Source organism: Corythoichthys intestinalis, chromosome 2, assembly GCF_030265065.1.
Source record: "Corythoichthys intestinalis isolate RoL2023-P3 chromosome 2, ASM3026506v1, whole genome shotgun sequence".
In the NCBI taxonomy this organism is placed as follows: Eukaryota; Metazoa; Chordata; class Actinopteri; order Syngnathiformes; family Syngnathidae; genus Corythoichthys; species Corythoichthys intestinalis.
In genome coordinates this window covers 71,459,144-71,485,449 of record NC_080396.1, presented here as the reverse complement: position 1 = coordinate 71,485,449, position 26,306 = coordinate 71,459,144, and the positions used below count along the sequence as shown (strand labels likewise).

At 37.9% G+C, this 26,306-nt stretch overlaps 1 protein-coding gene and 1 long non-coding RNA gene across 2 annotated transcripts in view; one reads left to right on the top strand and one right to left on the bottom strand.

Annotated features, from left to right (window-relative positions):
* Positions 1 to 302: 302 nt before the first annotated feature.
* Positions 303 to 16,705, top strand: LOC130929762 (uncharacterized). The gene is made up of 3 exons (XR_009066955.1): positions 303 to 409; positions 5,462 to 5,544; positions 15,002 to 16,705. It is a non-coding gene; the product is annotated as an uncharacterized LOC130929762 (long non-coding RNA).
* A 1,942-nt stretch (positions 16,706 to 18,647) lies between these two features.
* The window catches only part of LOC130929772 (histone demethylase UTY-like), a 90,449-nt gene continuing 82,790 nt past the window's right edge, over positions 18,648 to 26,306 (bottom strand). The window contains exon 30 of the mRNA XM_057857268.1: positions 18,648 to 21,137. Within this exon, the coding sequence (XP_057713251.1) occupies positions 21,108 to 21,137 (30 nt within the window). The 3' untranslated portion in view covers positions 18,648 to 21,107. The remainder of the gene's footprint in view (positions 21,138 to 26,306) is intronic.

The window sequence follows — 26,306 nt, the reverse complement described above, 5'->3', positions numbered from 1 at the left end:
TCCTTGTTTTTTTTAAAACATTGACACCTTTTTAAAAACGATAACTCGGTTGTTGGCATACGTGTATCAATAACCTGTTGAGATGGAAAGTATCACGATATATCACCATTTCGACATTTTGTCACACCCCTAGAAATGACAGTGCAGTCATTCTCATTTTTTTGACATGCTCACCATCTCATAGCACCTTTGTAAGTGATGAGCCAGTGTGGAGGCAGTGCGCCCTAGAGAGTGCACTAACCGAGTGTGGGTTGGAAGCCTCCTCTCCTCCCTTTCAAGCGCGCGCTCTAACACACCACGCGCACACGGAGGGAGGTGGAGACGAGCAGATCTCCTCGCCTTCAGCCCGTTGATCGGCAGAGGTCTGAAAGCATGAAACATTAGCGTCGGAGAACAAAATCTCAGAGCGGTAAGTGTCCTCATTTGTATTCCATGTGGGTTCCCTCTGTGTCTCGCCGCAGCAGGTGGACGAACCTTGCGGCGATCGGTCGCTGCGGACAGCCTGTTGTCTCTTCAATTAAAAACCAGAGTCCTTGCAGCACTGCTGATGCGCGATCGTCGCATAGGAACCGGTCTTTCGCAATCGATCGATTGAATCGTTTGGAGATGTTGACTTGAAAATCGGTTAGATATTCTCTTAGTTGCATAGTCCGGTTGGCAAAAGTAATGACAAGTACGGAAATGTGGTATGCGGATACGATTTTCGATCGCAAAAGTATCAATACTCGGTTGTTTATTTGTTCTCGAGCAACAGAAAATGATTTGTTTTAACGAAAATTTGATTTTGCACGTCTCTTATTTTGGAATTTTTCATGTGAAATCATTGGCTGCCATTGACGGCGTTAGACGTCCAAATTAATTGGATGTCTATTGTTGGCAAGCAGTTCATTTTGCGTCACTTCTCTGTTAAATATAGAGTACAAAATGGCCACTTTCTGTTAATTATGGGTCACTTCCAGTACATTTTGGGGCATTCTGAGGTCACTTCCTGTACATTTTTGATTGTTTCCTGTTGATTTTAGGGCAATTCCGGGTCACTTCCTGTCAATTTGGGGTTCGGATATATTAACCTCTTGATGCCTGGATTTACATTTGACATTAATACATAAAGCCTTGGAGGAATACTAGTAATTTTTTAAACCATAAAAAGATACAAAAATAATCAATATACCATATTGGCCCGAATATAACATGGCCCTGATTATAAGACTCAAGTTTGAAAAAAAAAAAATTTTGAACACCAAGTTAATTTTTATACAGAAAATAATTACAGTACATCTGAAACAAATGATTATAACAATATATTTGAGTGAAAAAGCATGTTATTTTGCCTCATTCAAATCCTAATATCTGAACATTTAAATATGTAAACTAAAGTGCAATCACATTCGTAAATGAATGGCTTCTGGTTTTTGAAATGTAAATAAACCTTGTGGATATATAAAATATTAAAATATGAACTCAAATTTAAAATGTGAATAAATATTGAGATAAAACAACAAAATTGCAATAACAGCATTAACCATCAAAGTGAAGTCTAACTGTAACTGTGGTCTTGAAACAAATCTGAATAAGGAAAAAAATTGCAATAAAATAATGCAAACTGGTTAAACCGAGAGTAGCTGAGATCTGTCATGACAGAACATCGTTTCAATGATATCTGGCGCCATCTAGCGTCGTGAATGGGGAGAGTAGCTGAGATTTGTCATGACAGAACATCGCTTCAATGATATCTGGCATCGTTAATGGGTATAATGTCTAGACCGCGAATATAAGACGACCCCCTCTTTTCCAGTCTTATTTCAATGCAAAAAACGTTTTTGACTATAAAGCGCACCTGACTATATGCCGCCACCCACCTAATTTGACACGAAAACAGCATTTGTTCATGGTTAAGTCGCAGCTGTCCTTACTGGATTATGGGATATATATATACACCAAAAGATATTAACCAGTAACACTTTATTTGACAGCGGCATCTTAAGACTGTCATAACACCAAATGAACCTCCATGAAGCTTTGAACCAATTGGCTGCAAAGCTTCATCGCTTCAAGAAGCTTCATTTGACCATCACTGCTTCCTTGGAGGAGACAGTCAACCTCTGCTGCCACCTGCTGTCAACATCATGGTCGCCCAACATGCCTGCAAGCATGCATTGCAGCGCTACAAATGTAAATAACCGTCAAAATTCATGTTCTGTGCTAATTATTTCTTCAGTTACTGTTCCGGTTGTTTCATTAATTGCAAGTTATGGTATTTGGCAACCCTTTATTTGGTAGCGGACTTATACGACTGTCATACAACCAAATGAACCACCATGAAGCGATGAACCAATTAGCTGCAAAGCCTCATTGCTTCAAGAAGCTTCGTTTGGCCATTACTGCTCCCTTGTGAGAGCCAGTCAACCTCTGCTAGCCACCTGCTGTCAACACTGCTGTTCTACAGCATGCCTCCTAGCATGCATTGCAGTGCTACAGAATAACAATCAAAATAACAATCAAAATTCATGTTGTGTGCTAATTATTTCTTCAGTTACTGGTCCAGTTGTTTCATTAATTACTAGTTATTATATTTGGTAACACTTTTTTTGACAGTGGCGTCATAAAACTGTCATAAGACCATCATAATTATGACATTACATCATTACACAGCCATGAGCATTAATGAATGCAATGAGAATGTAAATGATCCAAGCTGGACATGTAAGTGGAGTGTTGGTGACATAATTTGCCAGATGATATTTAATGACATCTGTTATAACCATTCATTAATGCCCATAATACTGTCATATGACAGTCTTGTGGCAGTTTTATGACACCGCTGTCAAATAAAGTGTTACCTACCATAATATTCGGACTATAAGTCGCTACTTTTTTCCTTCATTTTGAATGCCGCGGCTTATAATACAGTGCGGCTTGTTTGTTGATTTATTTGGGTTATTAAGTAACACTTTATTTGACAGCGGCGTCAAAGGCCTGTCATAAGACAGTCATAAGTATGATATGACACGATCATGGGAATGCTTATCACAGATATCATTAAGGGTCACCCAGCAAATTATATCACTAACTCCATTTATTTCCAGTTTGGATCTTTTACATCCATTCAAAAGTGACATCATTTGCCAGATAACACTAAGTGACATCAATTATAAGCATTGATGAATGCTCATGACAGTACCGTGTCATAATTATGATTGTCTAACAACAGTCTTAAGGCACCACTGTCAAATAAAGTGTTCCCAAATACCATAACTAGCAATTAATGAAACAACAGGAACAGTAACTGAAGAAATAATTCGCACACAACATGAATTTTGGTTGTCATTTACATCTGTAGCGCTGCAATGCATGCTCGGAGGCATGCTGGACAACAACAGTGTTGACAGCAGATGGCAGTAGAGGTTCTATCTTCACCGAGGGAGCAGTGATGGCCAAATGAGACTTCTTGAAGCAATGAAGATTTGCAGCCAATTGATTCAAAGCTTCATGGTGGTTCATTTGGTCTTTTGATAGTTGTATGATGTCAAATAAAGAGTGACTGGTTGATATCTTTTTGTGTAAATATCCCATAGTACAGTGAGGACAGCTGCGGTTAATAGTTCAGCGCGGCTTATTTATGAACAAATACCGTTTCCGTACCAAATTTGGTGAGTGGTGGCTCATAGTCAGGTGCGCCTTATAGCGCCAAAATTACTGTATTAACCCAAATAAATCAACAAATAAGCCGCAGTGGACTATAAGCCACAGGATTCAAAATGAGAGGAAAATGTAGAGACTTATAGTCCGAAAATTAAGGAAAGGAAAGTAAAACATTCATTCAAGATTTTTTCGTTGATATACAGTGCTGGCCAAAAGTATTGGCACCCCTGCAATTCTGTCAGATAATGCTCAATTTCTCCCAGAAAATGATTGCAATTACAAATCCGTTGGTTGTAATATCTTCATTTATTTTGCTTGCAATGAAAAAACACAAATGAGAATGAAAAAAAAATCATTATCATTTTACACAAAACTCCAAAAATGGGCCAGACAAAAGTATTGGCACCCTCAGCCTAATACTTGGTAGCACAACTTTTAGACGGAATAAGTGCAAACAACTACTTCCGGTATCCATCAATGAGTTTCTCATAATGCTCTGCTGGAATTTTCCACCATTCTTCTTTGGCCAACTGCTCCAGGTCTCTGAGATTTGAAAGTGACCTTCGCCAAACTGCGATTTTTAGATCTCTCCACAGGTGGTCTATGGGATTCATTGCTGGCCACTTTAGAAGTCTCCAGTGCTTTCTCTCAAACCATTTTCTAGTGCTTTTTGAAGTGCGCTTTGGGTCATTGTCCTGCTTAAAGTCTCGTGACCTCTGACGGGGACCCAACTTTCTCACACTGAGCCCTACATTATGTTGCAAAATTTGTTGGTAGTCTTCAGACTTCATAATGCCACGCACACGGTCAAGCAGTCCAGTGCCAGAGGCAGCAAAGCAATCTCAAAACATCAGGGAGCCTCCGCCATGTTTGACTGTGGGGACCGTGTTCTTTTCTTTGAAGGCCTCATTTTTTCCCCCTGTAAACTCTATGTTGATGCCTTTTCCATAAACAGCTCTACTATTGTCTCATCTGACCAGATAACATTCTTCCAAAACGTTTTTGGCTTTCTCAGGTAAGTTTTGGCAAACTCCAGCCTGGCTTTTTTATGTCTCTGGGTCAGAAGTGGGGTCTTCCTGGGTATCCTACTATAGAGTCCCTTTTCATTCAGACGCCGACAGATAGTATGGGTTGACACTGTTGTACCCTCACACTGCAAGACAGCTTGAACTTGTTTGGATGTTAGTCGAGGTTCTTCATTCACCATCCGCACAATCTTTCGTTGAAATCTCTCGGCAATTTTTCTTTTCCGTCCACATCTAGCTTTGAGATTGCACATGCTTCCTCACAATTTTGCTTCTCAACTCTTCAGACAGTTCTTTGGTCTCCTTTCTTTTCTCTGTGGTCAGTTTGGTATACACATGGACACAGGTTAGTCAACTTTAATCCGTTTTAACTGGCTGCAAGTGTGATTTGAAGTGTGAAGTGTGATTATGTGCCACAGGTAAGTAACGGCCGCATTTAATTACATAAATTAGAGAAGCATCACATGATTTTTCAAAGAGTGCCAATACTTTTGTCCGGCCCATTTTGGGAGTTTTGTGTAAAATGATTAAGATTTAATTTTTCTTTTCATTCTCTTTTGTGGTTTTTCATTGCAAGCAAAATCAATGAAGATATTTCTACCAAAGCATTTGTAATTGCAATCATTTTCTGGGCGAAATTGAGCATTATCTGACAGAATTGCAGGGGTGTCAGTACTTTTGGCCAGCACTTTAAATATGAAAATACAGTATATATGCTCTTATTTCTGTCTTCTGAAATGATTATTTTTGTGATAAATCCTACTAAGATAACGAACTTCCATCTCGTTTCACAGTGGGGCCCCGCAGTTTGTGCACCCAGGCGGGTTGAGAAAAGAAAAAAACATGCGGGCATTCCATCTTTCCTTCAACCATCTGGGTAAGTACACATTGCTCCTTTTTTTTGAACGTCAAATGACAAGATGTTGTTTTGAGCTTAAAAAAAAACGGCGGTCATTATTGCAGCCACGTTTTGCTTCGACCATGCAGCGACTCTCGAGACCTTTCTTGTTGTGTAAATTGGGTGGGAAAAAATCTCAATCGTCATTTAGTCGAATAAAATTGTTTTTTAGAGTCTGTCCATCTTTTTAGCCACGCGGGAAAATTCTCTCGAAGCAGGATCTTTTTAGATTTCATGGTTGTGCCAAAAACACTTTTTTTTGGGGGGGGGCAACAAAAAAAACCCATTCATTTCGAATGGCAAAAAAAAAAAAAGGTTGAACTGTTACATGTCATAGTTTTTGTCATCCATCAGAAAAATTCACAAAATCAAAGTGCATGATAATTATTCGCCGTTTTTTTGGCAAGAACATTCAACTTTGCCAAAATTTGACAAAATCTTATCAATTTTCTATGGCTATGTTCATTCCCATTGGCACTCTCAACTCCCTCAAAAAGCGTCCCTTTGACTTTCAACTATAAAATTCCAATGGTTGTCAATATTTTTGACCAAAAAAAAAAACACTCCTTGAATTGCCCCGAAAAATTAACAGGAAGTGAGCCAAAATGGACAGAAAATAACCTTGGAATGCCACCAAAATCAACAAAAAATTTACCTTAAATGCCCCCAACCCAACCGGAAATGCTCCACAAATCAACAAGAAGCAAACAATGGGCAGAAAGTGACCCGGAAATGTCCTAAAGTCAACAAAAATGATTTAAAATGTACAGGAAGTGACCCAGAAAAGCCCCACAATTAACAACAAGTAACCAATGAACGAGGAGTGACCCGTAAAGGCCCCAAAATGATAAGAAATGCCCCCAAATCAACAAGAAGTGACACAAAATCAACAGGATGTGACCCAGGAATGCCCTGAAACCAACAGGGAGCGACCAATAAACAGGAAGAATCATAAAAAAGGCCTTTCAATGAAATGATCCAAAATCAACAAAGTCACCCATAAATGCCCTAAAATCAAAAGGAAGTGACCAAGAAATGCGCAACAGGAAGTGACCAGTGAAGAAGAAGAGACCCAGAAATGTCTTTAAACCAACAGGAAATGACCCGAAATCAATTGGAACTGACCCCCAAATGCCCCAAAATCAACTGGGACCAACCAAAGAACAAGAAGTGTAATGGAAATGCCTTAACAGGAAATGATCCAAATTTAATAGGAAATGACAGGGGACTGCCCTAAAATCATTAGAAAGTGACCCATAAACGCCCCAGAAATTCCTTCAAATCAATAAAACGTGATCAATAAACAAGGAGTGTCCTGGAACTACCTAAAACCAATAGGAAATGACACGAAACCAACAGGAAGTGACCCAGGAGAGCCTCAAATGATAGTAAAGTGACCCAAAATGTACAGAAATTATCCAGAAATGCTTTCAAATCAACGTAAAGTGACCAATGAACGAGCAGTGACCCGGAAAGGCCCCAAAACCAACAGGAAATGACACAAAACTAACAGGAAGTGACCCAGGAAACCCCTAAGATAATAGCAAAGTGACCCAAAATATATAGGAAGTGACCCAGAAATGCCTCTAAATCATCAGAAAGTGACCCAAAATCAACCAAGTGACACATAAACGCTTTAAAATCAAAAGGAAGTGACACAGAAATTCCTTCAAATCAACAGGAAGTGACCAATGAACAAGCATTGTCCTGGAAATGCTCCAAAACCAACCTGTAGGAAATTATACGAAATGAACAGAAAATGACCCAGGAAAGCCCTAAAATGATAGCAAAGTGACCCAAAATGTACATGAAGTACCCAGGAACACACGAAAATAACAGGAAAGTGACCCAAAATATACAGGAAGTCACCCCAAATCATCAGGAGGTGACCCAAAATGTACAGGAAGTGACCGAAGAATGCCCCCAAATCATCAGAATATGACCTAAAATCAAAAAAGTGACACATAAATGCCCTTAAATCAAAAGGAAGTGACCCAAAAATGCCTTCAAATCAACATGAAGTGACCAATGAAAAAGGAGTTACCCGAAAATGCCCCAAAACCAACAGGAAATGACACGAAATCAACAGGAAGTAACCAAGGAAAGCCCTCAAATGATAGTACAGGGACGCCAAATTTACAGGAAATGACCAAGAAATGCTTTCAAATCAACAGGAAATAATCCAAAATCAACAAAGCGACACAAACGCGCCCTTAAATCAAAAGGAAGTGACCTAAAGAATGCCTTCAAATCAACAGAAAGCGACCAATGAACAAGGAGTGACCCGGAAACCAACAGGAAATGCCCAGGAAGTGACCCAAAATCAATAAATGCCCTAAAAATGAAAAGGAAGTGACCCAGAACTGCCTTCAAATCAACAGGATGCAGCCAATAAACAAGGAGTGACCTGGGAATGCCCCATGATCATCATAAAGTGACCCAAAATCAACAAAGTGACACAAAAATGCCCTAAAATAAAAAGGAAGTGACCCACAAATGCCTTCAAATCAACAGCAAGCGACCAATGAACATGGAGTGACCCGGGAATGCCCGAAAACCAACAGAAAATTACACAAAATCAAAAGGAAGTGACCCAGGAAAGCCCTCAAATGATAGTAAAGTGACCCCAAATGTACAGGTAATGACCCGGAAATGCCTTCAAATCCATAGGAAGTGACCCAAAATCAACAAAGTGACACAAACACACCCTAAAATCAAAAGGAAGTGACCCAGAAATGCTTCCAAATCAACAGGAAGCGACCAATCAACAAGGAGTGACCTGGAAAACAACAGGAAATGACACGAAATCAACAGGAACCCAGGAAAGCCCTAAAATAATAGTAAAGTGACGCAAAATGTACAGGAATTGTCTTAGGAGTGCCCAAAATCACCAGAATATGACCCAAAATCGACAAAGTGAAACATAAATAATCTAAAATCAAAAGGAAGTGACCCAGAAATGCCTTCAAACCAACAGGAAGCTACCAATAAGCAAGGAGTGACCCATAATGTCCCATAATCATCAGAAAGTGACAAAAAAATCAACAGGAAATGACCTAGAAACTCCTCAAAACCATCAGAAAGTGACCCAAACACGCCCTAAAATCAAAAGAAAATGACCCAGAAATGCCTTCAAACCAACAGCAAGCGACCAATGAACATGGAATGACCCGGGAATGCCCGAAAACCAACAGAAAATTACACAAAATCCGCAGAAAGCGACCCAGGAAGGCCCTAAAATCATCAGAAAATGACCCATGAATGACACTGCCTAAACCAACAGGAAGTGACATTAGGCGGAGTTTGACTTTTGGGGGCAGGGGGGGCACAACATGTTGATGACGACGAAACACAGTGTCAGCAATAAAATTAACTTACAAAAATATTTATAATAATAAAGGTTGACAATAAGCGTGTTTGGTTCCCTTCATTCTTGAGGGGAATTCTAAATCAGGCTGCTTAGGCAATTCTTTTCGCCAATATCGTCATCCATTGAATATGGTACGCCCGCCGGTGTCGTGCCAATGTAGTGCCCAGTCAAAAATTGTATCCCCTGGGCGGAACCATATGGAGGTAAATTTGTGTCTGTTATTCAATCAAAAAAAGCTGCTTCAATAAAAAAAAAAAAAAAAAGAGTAGCTTCAATCAAAATGTATATTTTCAACCAAAAAAAGGTCGCTTCAATTAAAAAAAAAAAAGTGTTTGAATGCAAAAATAAATTTGAAACAAAAAAATGCATGTGAAAGCTATTTTTCTTTGATTGTTTTTTTGAAGTTTTTTTTTTTTTTTTTTTTTTTGAAGCAACTTTTTTGATTGACGTAATGTTGATTCGTGTTCAGGCCACATTTTGGCTAGGACATTTTTGTCTTAAAAATAAGTTGCTTCAAAAAAAATTTTTTTTTTATATTTTATATATTTTCAAAAAGAAAAATCACTACAATCAAAAAAAAAAAAAAAAAAGAACAATTTCAATCATGGAAAAAGTTTTTGAATGCGAAAAAATATTTGAGATTGAAAAATTTGCATTTGATCACTTAATTTTTCATCAAAAAAGTTTTGATTGAAGCAATCCTTTTTGTGTTTGGGCCATATTAGGGGTAGGATATTTGTGTCTAAATCATATAATCCCCCAAAAAGTTGCTTCAATCCAAAAAATAAAATAAAAAAATAATAAATCAAAGAAAAATATCATTCGAAAATAAAATTGCACTCCCCTAATTTTTTATTTTTGAAAATTACATGCAAACAAAATGACCGTCTAAGTTGCTAGTCACATGATCTGTTCGAAAAATAATTTTGACCAATTATTTAAAAAAAAATTTTTTGTTCATTTCATTCATTTTTGTTGCAGTTGTATTGCTTTACAACTTATATATATTTATATACTTATATATATATGTCAAGTATATGCAATGACACTTTTCGGCCACCAGGCCCCCCCCCCCTTAAAATCCGCTTAAGGAAGTGACCAGGAAATACTGCCCTCAAATCAACTGGCCTGTAAGTATGCTGAATTAACTCAAAACAAAATAAAATAAACACCAAATTGAAAGGCAGTCAATGCTCGTGTCCTGTTGCCATTGGCAACGCCAGATGTCCAATCCGTTTGGACTGGGAGGGGCCAATGAATGTTGGTCAAATCATCCAGAAAAAGCATTTTGAAGTATGCGGTGACCCAGTGGCGACCCCGTGAGGGCATTCCTAGCGGAGTTAACTGCATTATCGGGCCTCCTGATTCACACGATGGCCTTAAGCCCCTTGCCAAGTGGTCACATGACCTCCACGTATTTGTCTTTTGGGGTCTGATAGATTAGCAAAAGCTGGAAAGCAACCAAAAAATGTCTCTCTTGCTTGCGTTAGAGCTTGAAAGCAGGCTCAGCAGCAACCCACACACTGCATCCACAATGTAGTATTTCTCACCCCGTCCCCCCGCGAACGGCACTTTGTGCTAATTGCACGCCGTTTCCATGGAAACAGGTAGCACCATTTTTTTTCTTTTTGCTCAAATCAAGCTTTTCAATGGATTGGTCGACTGAGGCAACATTTGAGATTTGTTGTGGGTAATTGAGTAGACGCAAATAGTGCGTGGATATGCTTTTCCTGTTGATTTTGAAACATTTTCGATTAACTTTAGGGCATTTTCCAAGTCGTTTCCTGTTTATCGGTCAGTTCCTGATGATTTTTTGGCCATTTCTGTGTCACTTCCTGTAAATTTTGGGTGACTTTCCTATCATTTTGTGGCTTTTCTCGGCCACTTCCTGTTTATTGGTTACTTCTTGTTGATTGATTTTTGGGCATTTCTGGGTCGCTTCCTGTAGATTTTGGATCTTTTTCTTTTGGCTTTAGACCATTTCCAGGGCACCTCCCTGTTCATTGGTCACTTCCTGTTGCTGATGAAGCATTTCTGGGTCACTTCCTTTCGACTTTTGGAACATTTTCTGTTGACTTGGATATTTTCAGGTCACTTCCTGTTGATTTTGGATCATTTTTTGTTGAGTTTAGGGCATTTCCAGGTCACTTTCTATTCATTAGTCACTTCCTGTTGATTTTGGGGGCATTTTTGGGTCATTTCCTGTTCATTTGTGGTCTTATTACTATCATTTTGGGGCTTTCCTAGGTCACTTCCTGTTTATTGGTTACCTCTTGTTGATTTTTGGGCATTTCTGGGTCGCTTCCTGTAGATTTTGGATCATTTTCTGTTGGCTTTAGGGCATTTTCAGGGCACCTCCCTGTTCATTGATCACTTCCTGTTGATGTTGGAGCATTTCTGGGTCACTTCCTGTTCATTTTGGAACAGTTTCTGTTGACTTTTGGATATTTTCAGGTCACTTCCTGTTGATTTTGGAACATTTTCTGTTGACTTACGGGTATTTCCAGGTCACTTTCTATTCATTAGTCACTTTCTTTTGATTTTTGGGGCATTTTTGCATCATTTCCTGTTCATTTTGGGTCATATTACTATCATTTTTGGGCTTTCCTAGGTCACTTCCTGTTCCTTCCTGTGAAGTGACCTGGAAATGCCCTAAAATCAACAGGAAGTGACCCAAATTAAAGAGACCCATAGTTGCCCTAAAAACAACAGAAAGTGCCCCAGAAGTGTCCCAACATCAACCGAAAGTGACTGAAAATACCCTAATAAATACCCGAACCCAGGGGTCGGCAACCAAAAATGTTGAAAGAGCCATATTGGAGCAATAAAACAAACACAATGTCTGGAGCCGCAAATAAAATGAAAGCCTTATGAAGGAATTTGGCCCCAGCTGGATCTGCGACAGCCGGACCAGATGGCTTTCCACTGGCGCCGCCCCAGCAAGTTGGCTGGTGAGGCCAAATCCCGCGCGTTCACTCCGGTGTTGACCCTTTGTACTGACTCCATTTTGAACGGTTTAAAGACGAAAATAGCTTGACAATTTATTCGTTGACAATGATCAAAAAACAAGGCAAAACAGACGACGGAAAGGCAATGTTGGATCCAAGGTCAGCAAAACAACGGATATCTCGGAGTGTCCCCGAGAAGCGACCGTTGTTCGCTAAAATGTCCAGTCTTTTAAAAGCTGCGGTGGAGTGGGCCGGGCAGAAGGCGTGCCTGGGTTTTGTCTTAGAATCATCCCTTTGTGGCAGGTTTGGGCGGTCAAGTTCGTGCTTCATGATTACTGTATTTTCACACTATAAGGCACACCTGAAAGCCTTCAATTTTCTCAAAATCTGACGGTGCACCTCATAATCCGATGTGCCTTGTATATGGATCAATATTTGTTAATCATGGCGTGACATTCTATTTAGCTCAGGTCCATCTTGTGGGTGCATAACGCAACGCCAACCACTACTTCTACTACGACTACTACTACTGCGCCTTATAATGCAGCGCGCCCTATACATAAAAACGGTTTTAAAATAGGCAATTCATTGAAGGTGCGCTTTATACTCCGATGCGCCTTATAGTGCGGAAAATATTGTAAATGTGTATTTTCCCTGCAGTGGATCCATAAAGAATGATGCACCACGTAACTACACTGTTGTACGATGCCCCCTCAAGTTTCTCATTACAATATTAATGAATTAGAAGAATGTTTGTGTCATGTTTGTCCTCCTACAAGAGGGGTCGGGAACCTTTTAAGCTGAGAGAGCCATGAACACCACATATTTTTAAATGTAATTTAGTGAGACCCATACAATATGTTTAAAACTAAAAATAAAGGTAATATGTGCATTTTATGTCATTTCAATACTTTTATAGTACAATAAGTCTCTGAATTTCTTAATAACTTATAAATAATAGGGCTGTCAAAATTATCGCGTTAATGGGCGGTAATTAATTTTTTAAATTAATCACGTTAAAATATTTGACGCATTTAACGCACATGCTCCGCTCAAACAGATTAAAATGACAGCACAGCGTAATGTCCACTTGTTACCTGTGTTTTTTGTGTTTTGGCGCCCTCTGCTGGCGCTTGGGTGCGACTGTTTTTATGGGTTTCAGCACAATGAGCATTGTGTAATTATTGGCATCAACAATGGCGAGCTACTAGTTTATTTTTTGATTGAAAATTTTATTAAAAAGAAAACATTAAGAGGGGTTTTAATATAAAATTTCTATAACTTGTACTAACATTTATCTTTTAAGAACTACAAGTCTTTATATCCATGGATCGCTTTAACAGAATGTTAATAATGTTAATGCCATCTTGTTGATTTATTGTTATAATAAACAAATACAGTACTTATGTACCATATGTTGAATGTATATATCCGTCTTGTGTCTTATCTTTCCATTCCAACAATAATTTACAGAAAAAAATGGCATATTTTATAGATGGTTTGAATTGCGATTAATTACGATTAGTTAATTTTCAAGCTGTAATTAACTTGATTAAAAATTTTTAATCGTTTGACAGCCCTAATAAATAAATAATAATTAAATATAAATAAAATTATAAATAATATTAAAAGTTCATTTTATATTTTGTTGTGTCCACAGATAGATCCACCCTGTGTTTCATCTTATTTCGTTGTGTTTGTGGAAAATATGAACACAAGTTTCAGCCTGAAAAAACTGTTGTACTTACGGTTTTAAACCAGCAGGGGGCAGCGTTCGCTTCTTGGCGTGCATGGGCAATAATTGTTCACATTTTAGAGCGAATAAGAAATGAGCCGTCGGTGGAGCAATGCGAAACGGACATTGTTGTTGTTGTAAAACAAAAAATGTTTCCCTGCCTCATCTTTTTACATTTTCAAACATTTTTGTAAAAGCTCCAGGGAGCCACTAGGGCAGCGCTAAAGAACCGCATGCGTCTCTAGAGCCGCGCGTTGCTGACCCCCGCCATAGCCTAAGCAAACACCCAAAATGTTTCTCTATATTGTACGGAATCACTTCCAAACAGACCCGTTTTTGTATCAAATCGTGAATATAGACATACAGTGTATCACAAAAGTGAGAACACCCCTCGCATTTCTGCAGATATTTAAGTATATCTTTTCATGGGACAACACTGACAAAATGACACTTTGACACAATGAAAAGTAGTCTGTGTGCGGCTTTTATAATAGAGTTCATTTATTTTTCCCCACAAAATAACTTGAAATATAGCCATTAATTTCTAAACCCCTGGCAACAAAAGTGAGTACATCCCTTAGTAAATAACATCCCTAAATGTCCAAATTGAGTACTGCTTGTCATTTTCCCTCCAAAATGTCATGTTATGCATTACAGGAGTTCTGTCAGCATTGCTGTAGTGATTGAAGAGGTGGGGGTGTCATTCCCACCACCATGCTTGACTGTAGGCATGACACACTTATCTTTGTACTTCTCACCTGGTCGCCACCACACATGCTTGAGACCATCGGAACTGAACAAGTTAATCTTCGTCTTATCAGACCATAAAACATGGTTCCGGTAATCCATGTGCTTTGTTGACATGGCTTCAGCAAACTGTTTGCGGGCTTTCTTGTGTACAGTCTTCAGAAGAAGCTTCCTCCTGGGGTAACAGCCATGCACACCAATTTGATGTAGAGTACGGCGTATGGTCTGACCACTAACAGGCTGACCACCCACCTCTTCAATCTCTGCAGCAATGCTGACAGCACTGCTGTAACGAGTCACATGACATTTTGGAGGAAAAATGACAAGATGTACTCAATTTGGACATTTAGGGATGTACGTAGTTCCCATGTGGAGTTTTGATATTAATGGTTATATTTTGAGTTATTTTGAGGGAAAAATTAATTGACTCTATCATATAAGCTGCACATAGACTACTTTTCATTGTGCCAAAGTGTCCTTCTGTCAGTGCTGTCCCATGAAAAGAACATATCTGCAGAAATGCGAGGGGTGTACTCTCTTTTGTGTTACACTATATATTGAATGAGTTAGTGACATAGATTGGCAACCCTAATGTGTATTTACTTAAAAATGATATCGTTTATGCTGTTTCCACAGGATTCCAGCCAGCCAGGCAGAAGCGTTGAAGATGCTCCAAGAAGGAAGAGCTGCTAAATTCATTCAACAAGATGACGGCTGTCAAACTCAACTTTGTCACGGGCCACGTTTTAGTTAGGATTTTCTTACAACGTCCATTATATATGCTAATACTCAAATGACTATTACATATGGCGGAAAACACTCAAGTGACTTGAAGTTCCACTCTGAGACCCCCAATTTGGCCAAATTTCAAAAGTGTCCTATATGCATGTGTGATACATCATTGGGAGGCTTAAAATCTCAATTTTCTGGGGGAAGAAAATGTTTGAACAGGAGGGCATTTAAAGAGAAAAATTAAACAGCAAAACCCTAACTGGAGGTGAGATTATGAGAGAGCATAATTAAAGACGCCATGATTTTAACGAGATACTATCGCAAACTTACCTCTTTTCGGACCAAAAACTCCATGAAGCATGTTTCACCGAGTGTCAAGACACAGCTGTGATTGGGCACAGCCGGATTTTGGGGGGATTTTATGGGTGAAACATGGTAATATAACAAGGGTCGCGATGCAGAAATCGCAGATTAAGTGGCCGAGATTTTCATTTTCTTATATTTACCCTTTTGAAAGTTTTTTCCCAATTTTTCTTTGTTTGGATCGATTATTTATCATCTAACATATCAGGAAAAATGCGACGGTAACAAAAAAAATACAATGAGGCGAAAGTTATTTGGTAGATATCCGTGACCTTTTTACAGACACCATTTTTTTCATTGTGACGTAATTTGTTTAAAAGTTTAAAATATGCGAGTGTATAATATTTTAGTCTTTTTTTTTTTTTAAACTAAATATTATACATCAATTAATGATTCAAAGCTAAAAATAACATTTCAAATAATAATTGCTTCTTTTTATGGCTGGGTTGAAACAAAAGCGGTTGCGCGACGTGTGTAAACAAGGGTCTCCAGGGTAAAACGGATAAATTAAAAATAGCTTAATGCGCCATGAATCTGCTATTGCAGCATGTAGACATATTTTTCTATCATACACAACAGTTCTTTTGGCTTAAAATACAGCAGTTTATTTCAAAGAGGAGTGCAAGAGCAGAAACTTCTTTTTCAGCCTTGTCTGTTTTCTGCCATATATATTATGTACACACACAAAAAATGGAATGCTACCCCCCGAGAAAGGGATTATTATTGTTGTAATTCACCTTGAAGTTAAATGAAATTGAAAGGGGACATTGGCTAACGTTACCAAAAGCTATCATTACCTTCAGCTATGTCTGCAGAAAAATCTGGAGTTTGACAAAGCTTGAGTTTGACACCTGTGCGTACGGCAGCGAAGACCTTGGAAGAAGCTCCTGCTCTCGACGGTCTTTGTGGCCCGGCGTTTGCTCAGTAGTCAGTGTAGATCCTGTGGGGCTGGCAGCAGCTACATCTGGCTACTGGGTCTCTGTTGGGCCTCAAAACATCAGCAATTCTTCTTTCTACAGCAGGGGTCTCAAACACTATTTAGCCATGTCGCTATTTGACTTTGGCTAATTTGTTCATTAAAAATGAGCAAAAGACCAAAAGAGTATATACACCTTTATACATTCAAGGTAAAATGTCTTATTATTAGAGCTGGGAATCTTTGGGCACCTAACGATTCGATTACGATTCAGAGGCTCCGATTCGATTATAAAACGATTATTGATGCACCCCCCTCCTTTTTTTTTTTCAAATAAAGTTTTGTACATTAGTTCCAAAATTGTTCAAAAATACTCTCAGGCTAAACCAAACTACTATTTCAGTATCAATTTAACATATAGCAGTAAACAAATATACAAAAATAACAATAAATAAAAAAACTCCAGTCCCCATTCTGTATCAGCAGCTTTAAACTACATTCAATTAATTTAATGTTGTGAATCAACCGTTAAAGTTGTTAAAATTGCTCCCGTTATTCCATAATTTCCCTTTTGTCTACTTTTGACATGTGAAAGTTTTAAAACTATTTTAAAGATAGATTCAAGTCAATATTTTACCGATTTAGGAGTATTTTAGATAAAAAGTTAATTAGGTTTGCTTGGAAGGTTCGCTACAACAGCATTGCAGGGAAGTTTACTGCTTTAAGATGGCGGCCGTTTACTAACGCCCGCATCTAGCTTTTTGCAGATGTGCTGCTACCGCTACCGAGTCTATAATCCATCTAGTCCTATATAAATGATATCTACCGTAACATTATATAGCTTAGCTGTACTTGTAGCAGCTTTTCGGCAGCAGTCAGGTATGTTGTTGTGTTTTTTTATCTCGTGGCATGAGTTGAGCTAGAGCCGTGAGTTGAGCGTTGGCATTACCCGAGGGGCCGGTTAATGAGAAGCATAATATTTAGCTATTCCCGCTCCGTTCCGTCCCGAAGACCGCGCGGCGCGCTGAGTGTGTTGTACTTCCGCTTTACTTGGCATATTTCAATAATCGGAATTTGGATGTTTGTGAATCGTTCTCGAATCTTCCACGGCCGTATCGCGAATAATCTAAGAATCGGAAATTTTGCACACCTTTACTTATTATTATTATTGTTATTATTTTTACTATTATGTATTTTTAATTGCCATGGCACAAAACATGCAGGACACATCTATTAGTATTTTAAATTTCTAAAAATTGTTTATTATTATTGTATTGATTTCAATGACTTTTACTTTTTTTAAAAATTGAATAATTTGAAATCAATTAAACAAATGGACGGGCCATACTAGGCCTACACTTTTTTAAAGCATTTTTTTGTTTAAACATTTTTTTTAATCGCCAATGGTAAGCACATGGAAAACTGTATATTCTTAAATACTTGAAATATAAATATTTTTGAATTTTTATAAATGTATTTTTTTGTGTTTATTTCATTGACTTTTACTTCTGAATTGAATACATTTAAATCAATTTGATAAATGGGCAGGGCACACTAATCCTACACTTTTTTCAAATATGTTTTTGTTTAAATATATATTTTTTTATCAATTGGCAATGGTAAGTCCATGGAAAACTTTTTTTTTTTAAATGTATTTTTTAATATATTTTATAAATGATTAAAACATATATATAAATATTTTTGAATTTATATAAATATATGTACAGTGTGTATTTTTTTTTTGTATTTATTTCAATGACTTTTACTTTTAAATGAATAAATTAAAATCAATTTAATAACCGGGCGGGATACACTAATCCTAAATTTTTTAAAGTATTTTTTTTAACTTATTTTAATAGTATTTATATATTTTTTAATTTAATAAATTAAATATTAAATAAATGGGCGGACCACACTAATCCTACACTTTTTTAAAGTACATACACTAAATATATATATATATATATATATTTTCCCCCCCCAAATTGCCAATAATAAGCCAATGGGAAACTGTTTTGCTTGTATTTTAAAAAATATTTTTAACACATTTATATATATATATATAAATTATAATATTAATATGTAAATATTAAATATATATTTATATTTTATATATTTATATATATATATATATATATATATATAATATTAATATATTATTTATATAATATATATATATATATATATTTTAATATTATTTAATTACTATAATCAACATTCAAATCAAGTCATAACTAGCTTATTTCTCAATTTTATCAAAGTCAAAGCAACTACTATTGTCTCAGTGGTTGAAGATGTCCAATAAATTTATAATAGGAGGGTTGGCAGCGAATCAAATGTTTGGTTTAAATGGATTGGACGTTTATTAGCTAGAAACTCATTTTAATTGTTGGCAAAAGCATGAAAAGACCTTTCATTTCCCCGACAAAATGACCTCAGGGCGGCCATGTTGGTAGGTGCGGCCATCCCAATAAAATCAATGCATTAACATTTAAATCAAGTCATAACTAGCTTATTTGTCAATTTATCAATGTAAAGCATCATCTATTGACTCAGTGGTCGCCATTGACGGTGATAGACGTCCAATTAATTTGAACTTGGAGGGCTGGCAGCGAAAGAACAAATGTTCGTTCACTGTTAACCCTCCTAGTTCAAATGGATTGGACGCGTACTTGCTAGAAACTCAATTTAATTGACGCAAAGGCATGAAAAGACCTTACATTGCCCCTACAACCTGACCTCATGGCGGCCACGATGGTAGGGGTGACAATCCTATTAAAATCAATGCATTGACATTCAAGTCAACTCATAGCCATCTTACTTCTCAGATTATCAGTTTATTCAGTCATTGACGATGCTTGATGTCCAATCCATCGGAAGGGGGAGGGTTGGCAGTAAATAACAACAATGATTAGCCATGGCAAAATACATGTTAGCCAGACGGCAAAATATACATGTTTGAGACCCCTGTTTTCCATTGTATTTGTAAAAGTTTTGGGTACTTCCTGGACCTGGCATACAGTGTAGATCTCTGTGTGTGTGAGTATTACAGCTACATTGTCTGCTGGGTTTCAGGTATTACTTTCAAGTAGCGAGAAGAAGAAGCGGAATGATTTGACAACTTTTTGTTTTTATTGACTCATAAAACGTTCTTCAAACAATAAAACAATTTTAAATGTCCCGTTTCTGTACAACGCTCGCTAAGCAATTTTATTTATATATAGAAAATGTAAGAGGAGTCGTGTTAAAATGACAAAACCCCTTCAAATTTAATGGCAGGTACTCTGGAAAAAAATAACAGCATTCCATCGACAAATATTTTCAAGCAATAAATATGTATTTATAAATAGTGTCCATTTACATCGAGATTAGAAACAATGAAACCATCCACAAATTAAAACTTTTATTTCGTTAAGTCTATGTGCAACCCATGTTCTTTGTGACTTGGCTAGTATTTTTTGTTTTTTATATATATATATAAACAAAATTTTTATGTTGTTTTTGTTTTGTTTTTACCTAAGAAAAAAAAAGCTGTAAAAACAATCACGATACAATTTTTGTGTGAAGTTTAGCATAGACAAAGAGCAGGCGAAGGTCAAATTCGGGGAAATGTCAAAAAAACATAAAACAAAAAATAAACTAAGAAAGTGAGGAAAAGTGTGGTCAAGTCAGTAGTCTTTTAAGGGTGGTTATCAACAGTTAAGTATCTACAAAACCATTTAGCCAGCGTTAACGTTTTATAGGGCAACTGACTTTTTGTTGTTGTTTTTTAAAATAAATACATTTCTAAAAAAATACAATTTATGGATTAATTGTGTGGGAACACCTTCATGCTGCTCAGTTAACTCACGCAAAGCACTACATGTTGATTTTGGGTTAGTTCCTGTTGATTTTGGGGCATTTCAATGTCACTTCCTGTTGATATCAGGTCACTTCCTGTTGTTTTTGGGGCAATTAAGTCACTTCCTGTTTATAGGGCTCACTTCCTATTCATTTTGGGATATTACTAGGTCACTTCCTGCTCATTTCAGATCACTTCATGGCAATTTTGGGGCATTTCTGGGTTACTTTCTTTTGATTTTGGGCATTTCTTTGTCACTACCTGTTAATTATGTGACATTTTTCTTAACGTTCTAATAATCCGGTTAATTTTAGGGTATTCTGGGTCAGTTCCCACTATTCTCAGGCTTTTCTAGGTCACTTCCAGTTAATTTTGGGACATTTGCGGGTTGTTTCCTGGTGGTTTTGGGGCATTTCAAGTCCCTTTCTGTTGATTTTGGGTCATTTCATGGCGTTTTGCGTGCATTTCCAGGCAACTGCCTTTTTTTCATTGACTGTAAAATGAATAAAAACAGACTTTAATACTATTATGCTCCCCAATATGACTCTAGAATTAAAACAACCCTTTAAAAACGAGTGCCCTATAAAGGGTTAAAAGCGCCGCCATCTTCCACCCTAACGGGCCGAACCATTGTCACTCCAGGATGGGGGTGTTGGTGGGGAGAGAAACAGTCCTGCCAGCTTGATTTGGTGCTGCCCCCGTGCCAAATAGGTTGCATAGACAGACGCACGCAGCAGCCTCCACGAAACCGGACCGGACCGGACCAAACGAGACCGGACCTTGCGGCTTTCCTGAATATCAGAAATGGGTCCGTGTACATACAAGATGGACGCCTCGTCATTTCCATTGGCTTGGTTGCTTCCGCGAGAGAGAAATGGCTTCACCTAATGTCAAGATGAGGACGAATGAAGAGGCGGGGCCTGTGGAAACGACAGATTTTAGTTAGTTTGACATTGTTAAGCCTTAAAATGAGTTCATCACTAGTATCCATTTGAAGTGGGAAGGTTGGAAACGTCTAGCCATATACTTCATAATGTATTGACGGGTCAGATCAGTCATGCACTGCACTTCGCATTCAAGTAGGGGGCCGCCAACATCAAGATGAGCTATTCACAAACACGCACGGAGTCATCAAACGCCGGATTTCTGTTGAAAACGTACAAAAGCTGTACCGCATACAAACAGGAAGGATTGTCTCAGGAGTGATTTGTTCGAGGATTCAAAGTATTTATTATATTTTTCGTACCATGCATGCATTTGGAAACTGCATTGGCATCATAGTTCACAATATTTACGTAAAATAAAAGCGAACTGCACAGATTTTTTTGCTTTTAACCAAGAATCAAGACTGTTTTACATCCATATGGATCAAGAATTGGGAGATTTAAGCATTTATACACAAGAATTTTCACCGGAAAAGCTCGGTTTACATCAGGTGGCGCTAGCTACATTCACTAACAGACTAGCATTGTACTTTGACATATTTACGTAAAATATATGCTAACTGCAAGTTTTTTTTTTTTTTGCTTTTAACCAAGAATCGAGACTGTTTTACGTCCCTATCTATAAAGAATTTGGGGATTTAAGCATTTATTCACAATAATTTTCAACGGAAAAAGCTCTTTGTATTTCCACTCTGTCTGCTTTGACGGAGATAGGCCCCCTATTAATCGGCCTCGCGCCCCATGTCCAGTCAATACATTATGAAGTCTATGGTCTAGTGCAGTCTATGGTGGCTAACAAGTTAAACAGCTGAATGGTTGATATTTCTGCCTTAAAGGTAAACAATGAGTTTAGAATTTGAGGCGAGTTAACGCAGTTATTGTGACTTAGTATTGATTAATATTTGATTAATATGACTGTACATTTAAAATCTATAGTAACCTATCTATACTACTTTACAATTTTCTATTATACCAGTGCTTCTCAATTATTTTCTGTAACGCCCCACCAAGGAAGACGTAAATGTTTCGCCCCCCCCCCCCCCCCCATTTGAGAAGTACTGTATTATACAGAATGCAATTAATCTCAACACTTTTTTATTATTATTATTATTATTTTAACTGCACATTGACAGTGAAAGACGTCTAATTCACTTGAAGTGGGAGAGTGGCAGTGAATGAACGAATTTAAAGAGCATACGACACGAGAAAAAAAAAGTCTTGAATGGCATTATTATGTGAATTAGAATCATATTTTGAGACGATTCGACTATATACAACAATTTAGCAAAGCACAGATGACGAGAAATTAGTCTTTTAATCTGCCGGTTAGCCACGCCTACCATTATAGGGCTTTAGCGTCCCCAACAGGTGGATGACGTAAGCGGTAGACTGGGCTCATCGGTTTTACTATTCAGCCCATTGAGGGGGAATTATTCAGAAAGAGGAAAACGCGACGAAGAGAGACGCAAAATGTCATTGTTTCAGTCTCTCTACTCCAATATTTTTACAGAATATTCTTTTTATCCAAGTATTTTTCCCCAATAGCTATATAAATGGCTTGAGAAGGACCAGTCAGCCCGTCGAGGGGGAACTATTCACAACGAGGAAAACGCGACAAAGAGAGCGGCAAAATATCATTGTTTCTGTCTCTTTACTTCAATATTTTTACAGGATATTCTTTTTATCCAAGTATTTTCCCCAATTGCTAAATAAACTGCATGGTCATGACACAAATAACAGTCTTGTGCTAAATGGAATATGAAATAATAAAAATGCATTTATTCAAAGTCTTCCAAGCGGAAAATCATACATAACTAGCCTGGATTATTTGACATGACGACCCCGGTTGTCGATTGTCTTCGCGGATCGGCAAACCGCCCGGCGGAGAGCAATTTACAGTTCGTTCCCCGGAGGAGGGTGGCTGGAGTTGTTGTGCAGCTAACGTGCTGCTGCTAATGACCATTAGGACAGCTTTTTACATGCCTATCAATGATCAAACGTAAGTAGTCCTTCATTTAAAGGAAGTTTGTAGTGTTTACTTTGTGATCGCTGTATTCGTATTTGACATAATACAAAACAAGATGTTTACTCACTTCCTCGTAAGTCCAATGGTCCCACAGTAAATATCCACGGTGAATGGGAAGCTTTTGAAACTCCAAAAAGGCGCATACGCCTCTCCCTCATACAGAATGATTTTTCTGCAGCCGTTTGGCTGGCGTGATGCAAAAAATAAACGTATTAATCCGCAAAATCAGCTGAATCCTTCGTCCTCATACACAACAGTACACTGTAGCGTGAAGAGGACGTCTTCTACCGTACACGTCAGAGCGCCCTCCTCCTCAATGCAAGACCGAAGCCGGAAGTCACTCATTTTCATGGCGCGGGATTCAAAAAAACTAAATAAAAATAGCGATCGCTTCCACACACATCCAAGCAGCCCATATCATTCAGGGGCATAAAATACCGCGTGTATTATGAAATAAACATGCTTTTTCGTATCACAGGCACTTTAAGGTTTTAATAAATACTCACTGGGTGAGTTGACTCAGATTTAACTTACATTTTAACAGTTAATTAACTGTGCATCCATTCTTTCATTTTGAGTCAGTACAGACTAATAATTGAATAATATGACTACCTATAAATGAGTCCTGAATACTACTTTTCTATATTCCATGAAACAGAATGTGATTACTTGTAATGGAATTAATTATTTTAACCGCACTGTTAACCCTTTAAGACCGGACATGTTGGCGGCGACATGTTTGAGCATATCATCTTTGAAGCCTTGTCACGCTGTAATGACGTCACCCACATGCCACTGGCTGGTCTTGTTCGAAAGTGTGGAAGTTGAAGTCCTCGCTTGTTTTTACTTTAAGTCAATCGACCAAGTAAAATGGGAGATAATGTCATTTGAGTTTTATAGTTTTATAGTCCTCATAATACTCTGGTGTCGTAAAGTCGAAATCACAAGTCGGGTATGTTGTAACTCAGGGACTACCTGTATACAGTATGTATATTTTTTTCACAATTTTGTTCTGTTGCTCTACTGTATATAACCTGTTTTGACCATATTATGTAAAAATGCCAAAAACGCATATGACCATACTAGGGCTGAAGCTATCGATTATTTTAGTAGTCGATTAATCCATCAACTAGTTAGTTCGAATAATCGAGTAGTCCAATGAGGGACATTTAATGTGTTGCAGAATAAATTTTAGGAGATGTAAAACAAAGGCTTGCCAAGATGGCACTTTCAAAAGAGCTTTAAATGCGAATACAAAATAAAATTCCCGAGTGTTTCGTCAAACTATGCAGAATTACACTTTCATTTCAAAACAAATTTAAATACCTGAGTTTAGCCACAAACAGTATCAAAAAAATAAATGAGGATCTAAGTGCAACAAATGAACAAATGGCTAACTTGCATAGCAAAAGTCCGCTAGCTTAAATGCTATAAAATGCTAACTTTTTTTTTTTTTTTAACAATGCTATTAAGAAATCGTTCGAACATATTCCAACAAAACAAAACGGCTAAATATAACTATAAACCAAATTCTGAATGCATAAAAAAACTCAAACGAAAACTTACCTGATGTTTGTCTTAACAGGTAGCAGCTAGATTCAGCCACGATAAATGAGTTGTCATATTCACTGTTGCCACAAGAGGTCAGTGTATCCACCCAAATCAATAAAAATAAATGCAAACACTTACAAAACAAACCATTACAGCGCCACTCTTAACTAAACGAATACTCGAAGCAGCAAGATTTGATTCGAAGCCTTTTTCCTAATCGAATTACTCGAGTTAATCGATTAATCGTTGCAGCACTAGACCATACCTGTTGTTTCGGTTGAATTTTCAAATTTCCTGTTTAGTCTCATTTTTGTCGAATGTTTATCTTAACAAGTTGAATAAATATAATCAAGCTTCAAAACGATTCGTAGCGCAAGTTTGGTTATCAATCGGACATCAGTATTACAAAACTTTTTTGTATTTTTTTTGTCTTTTTGGGTCCAAAATGTTGAGTATAATTGGTCAGAGAAGAAAACAACAGTTTGGACATGAAGGGTAGAGTATCCTGGAAGGAAAAAAAAGCGACCAAACCAGGCCTTTGTGAACATTTTTTTTTCTTTGAAACTGAAAGGCAACATCGAAGGCATGCAAAATCAGACAAAATAGGCCTGGACTTTAAAGACTTAAACCTAACTTAAAACATGTACATCCTTGATGGAAAGTTTTAAGATGCTTTCTCATTCAACTGAATGGTGAAAAGTGTCTAAAATCAAGTGTCCTGTTACCCACGCGGAGCTGACAAACGTCTTCACCTACATTTTCAACACCTCACTGTCCTGCTCAATGGTCCCTGCCTGCTTTAGGGGCAGTTTACATGGCGACTCTGCGACACAAACACGCAATGACTGAGTAGCGGAATGGCCTCGCGTGCATATGCTGTCGGCAAAGATGGAAGGCGAAGACGAAAAATTCTGAATCCTGCCCCCAAAGTGGAAGAATTCAATTGCGGGGGATTGAAGGGGGCTTGCTCCGCATGCATATCAAAGGCTCCCACGGCGCGAGACCGAGCCGATAACGTCAGCACTCGTACACGTCACATTGGGCGTGCGCAGCAGTGCTACTAAACATTAAAAACAGCAAATATGGCAGAATATCGGCTTTAATTTACTGTTTTAATATTTTTAAATTAAATATGTTGAATGTTTCCATTTTTGTGCCTTTTTGAACAAAAGAAAAATGCCATTGCTTCGAGTGGGCGGGCATATTTTTTTCCGGCCTGAGGAACTTGGTTGGGTCAAAGTGCATCATTCGCTGTCACCTTCTAAATCTGCACTGCCCCGTAGGGCCTGGCATGAATACTACATCGTTTTCATGCAGAATTGTGACATTGTTCGAATGGAGACGGGCCCATATAAATGCAAATTTGAAATTTTTCGTATTCTCGGAGAGTCACCATGTAAACAGCCCCTTAAAGCAGCCACAATCGTCCCTCTCCCAAAACAGTCCAACGTCACATGTCTAATTGACTACAGACCTGTGGCCCTCACCTCCATCCCCGCCAAATGCCTGGAGAGACTGGTCACCAAACACATCAAAGCTGCCTTACCGCCTTCACTGGACCCACCCCA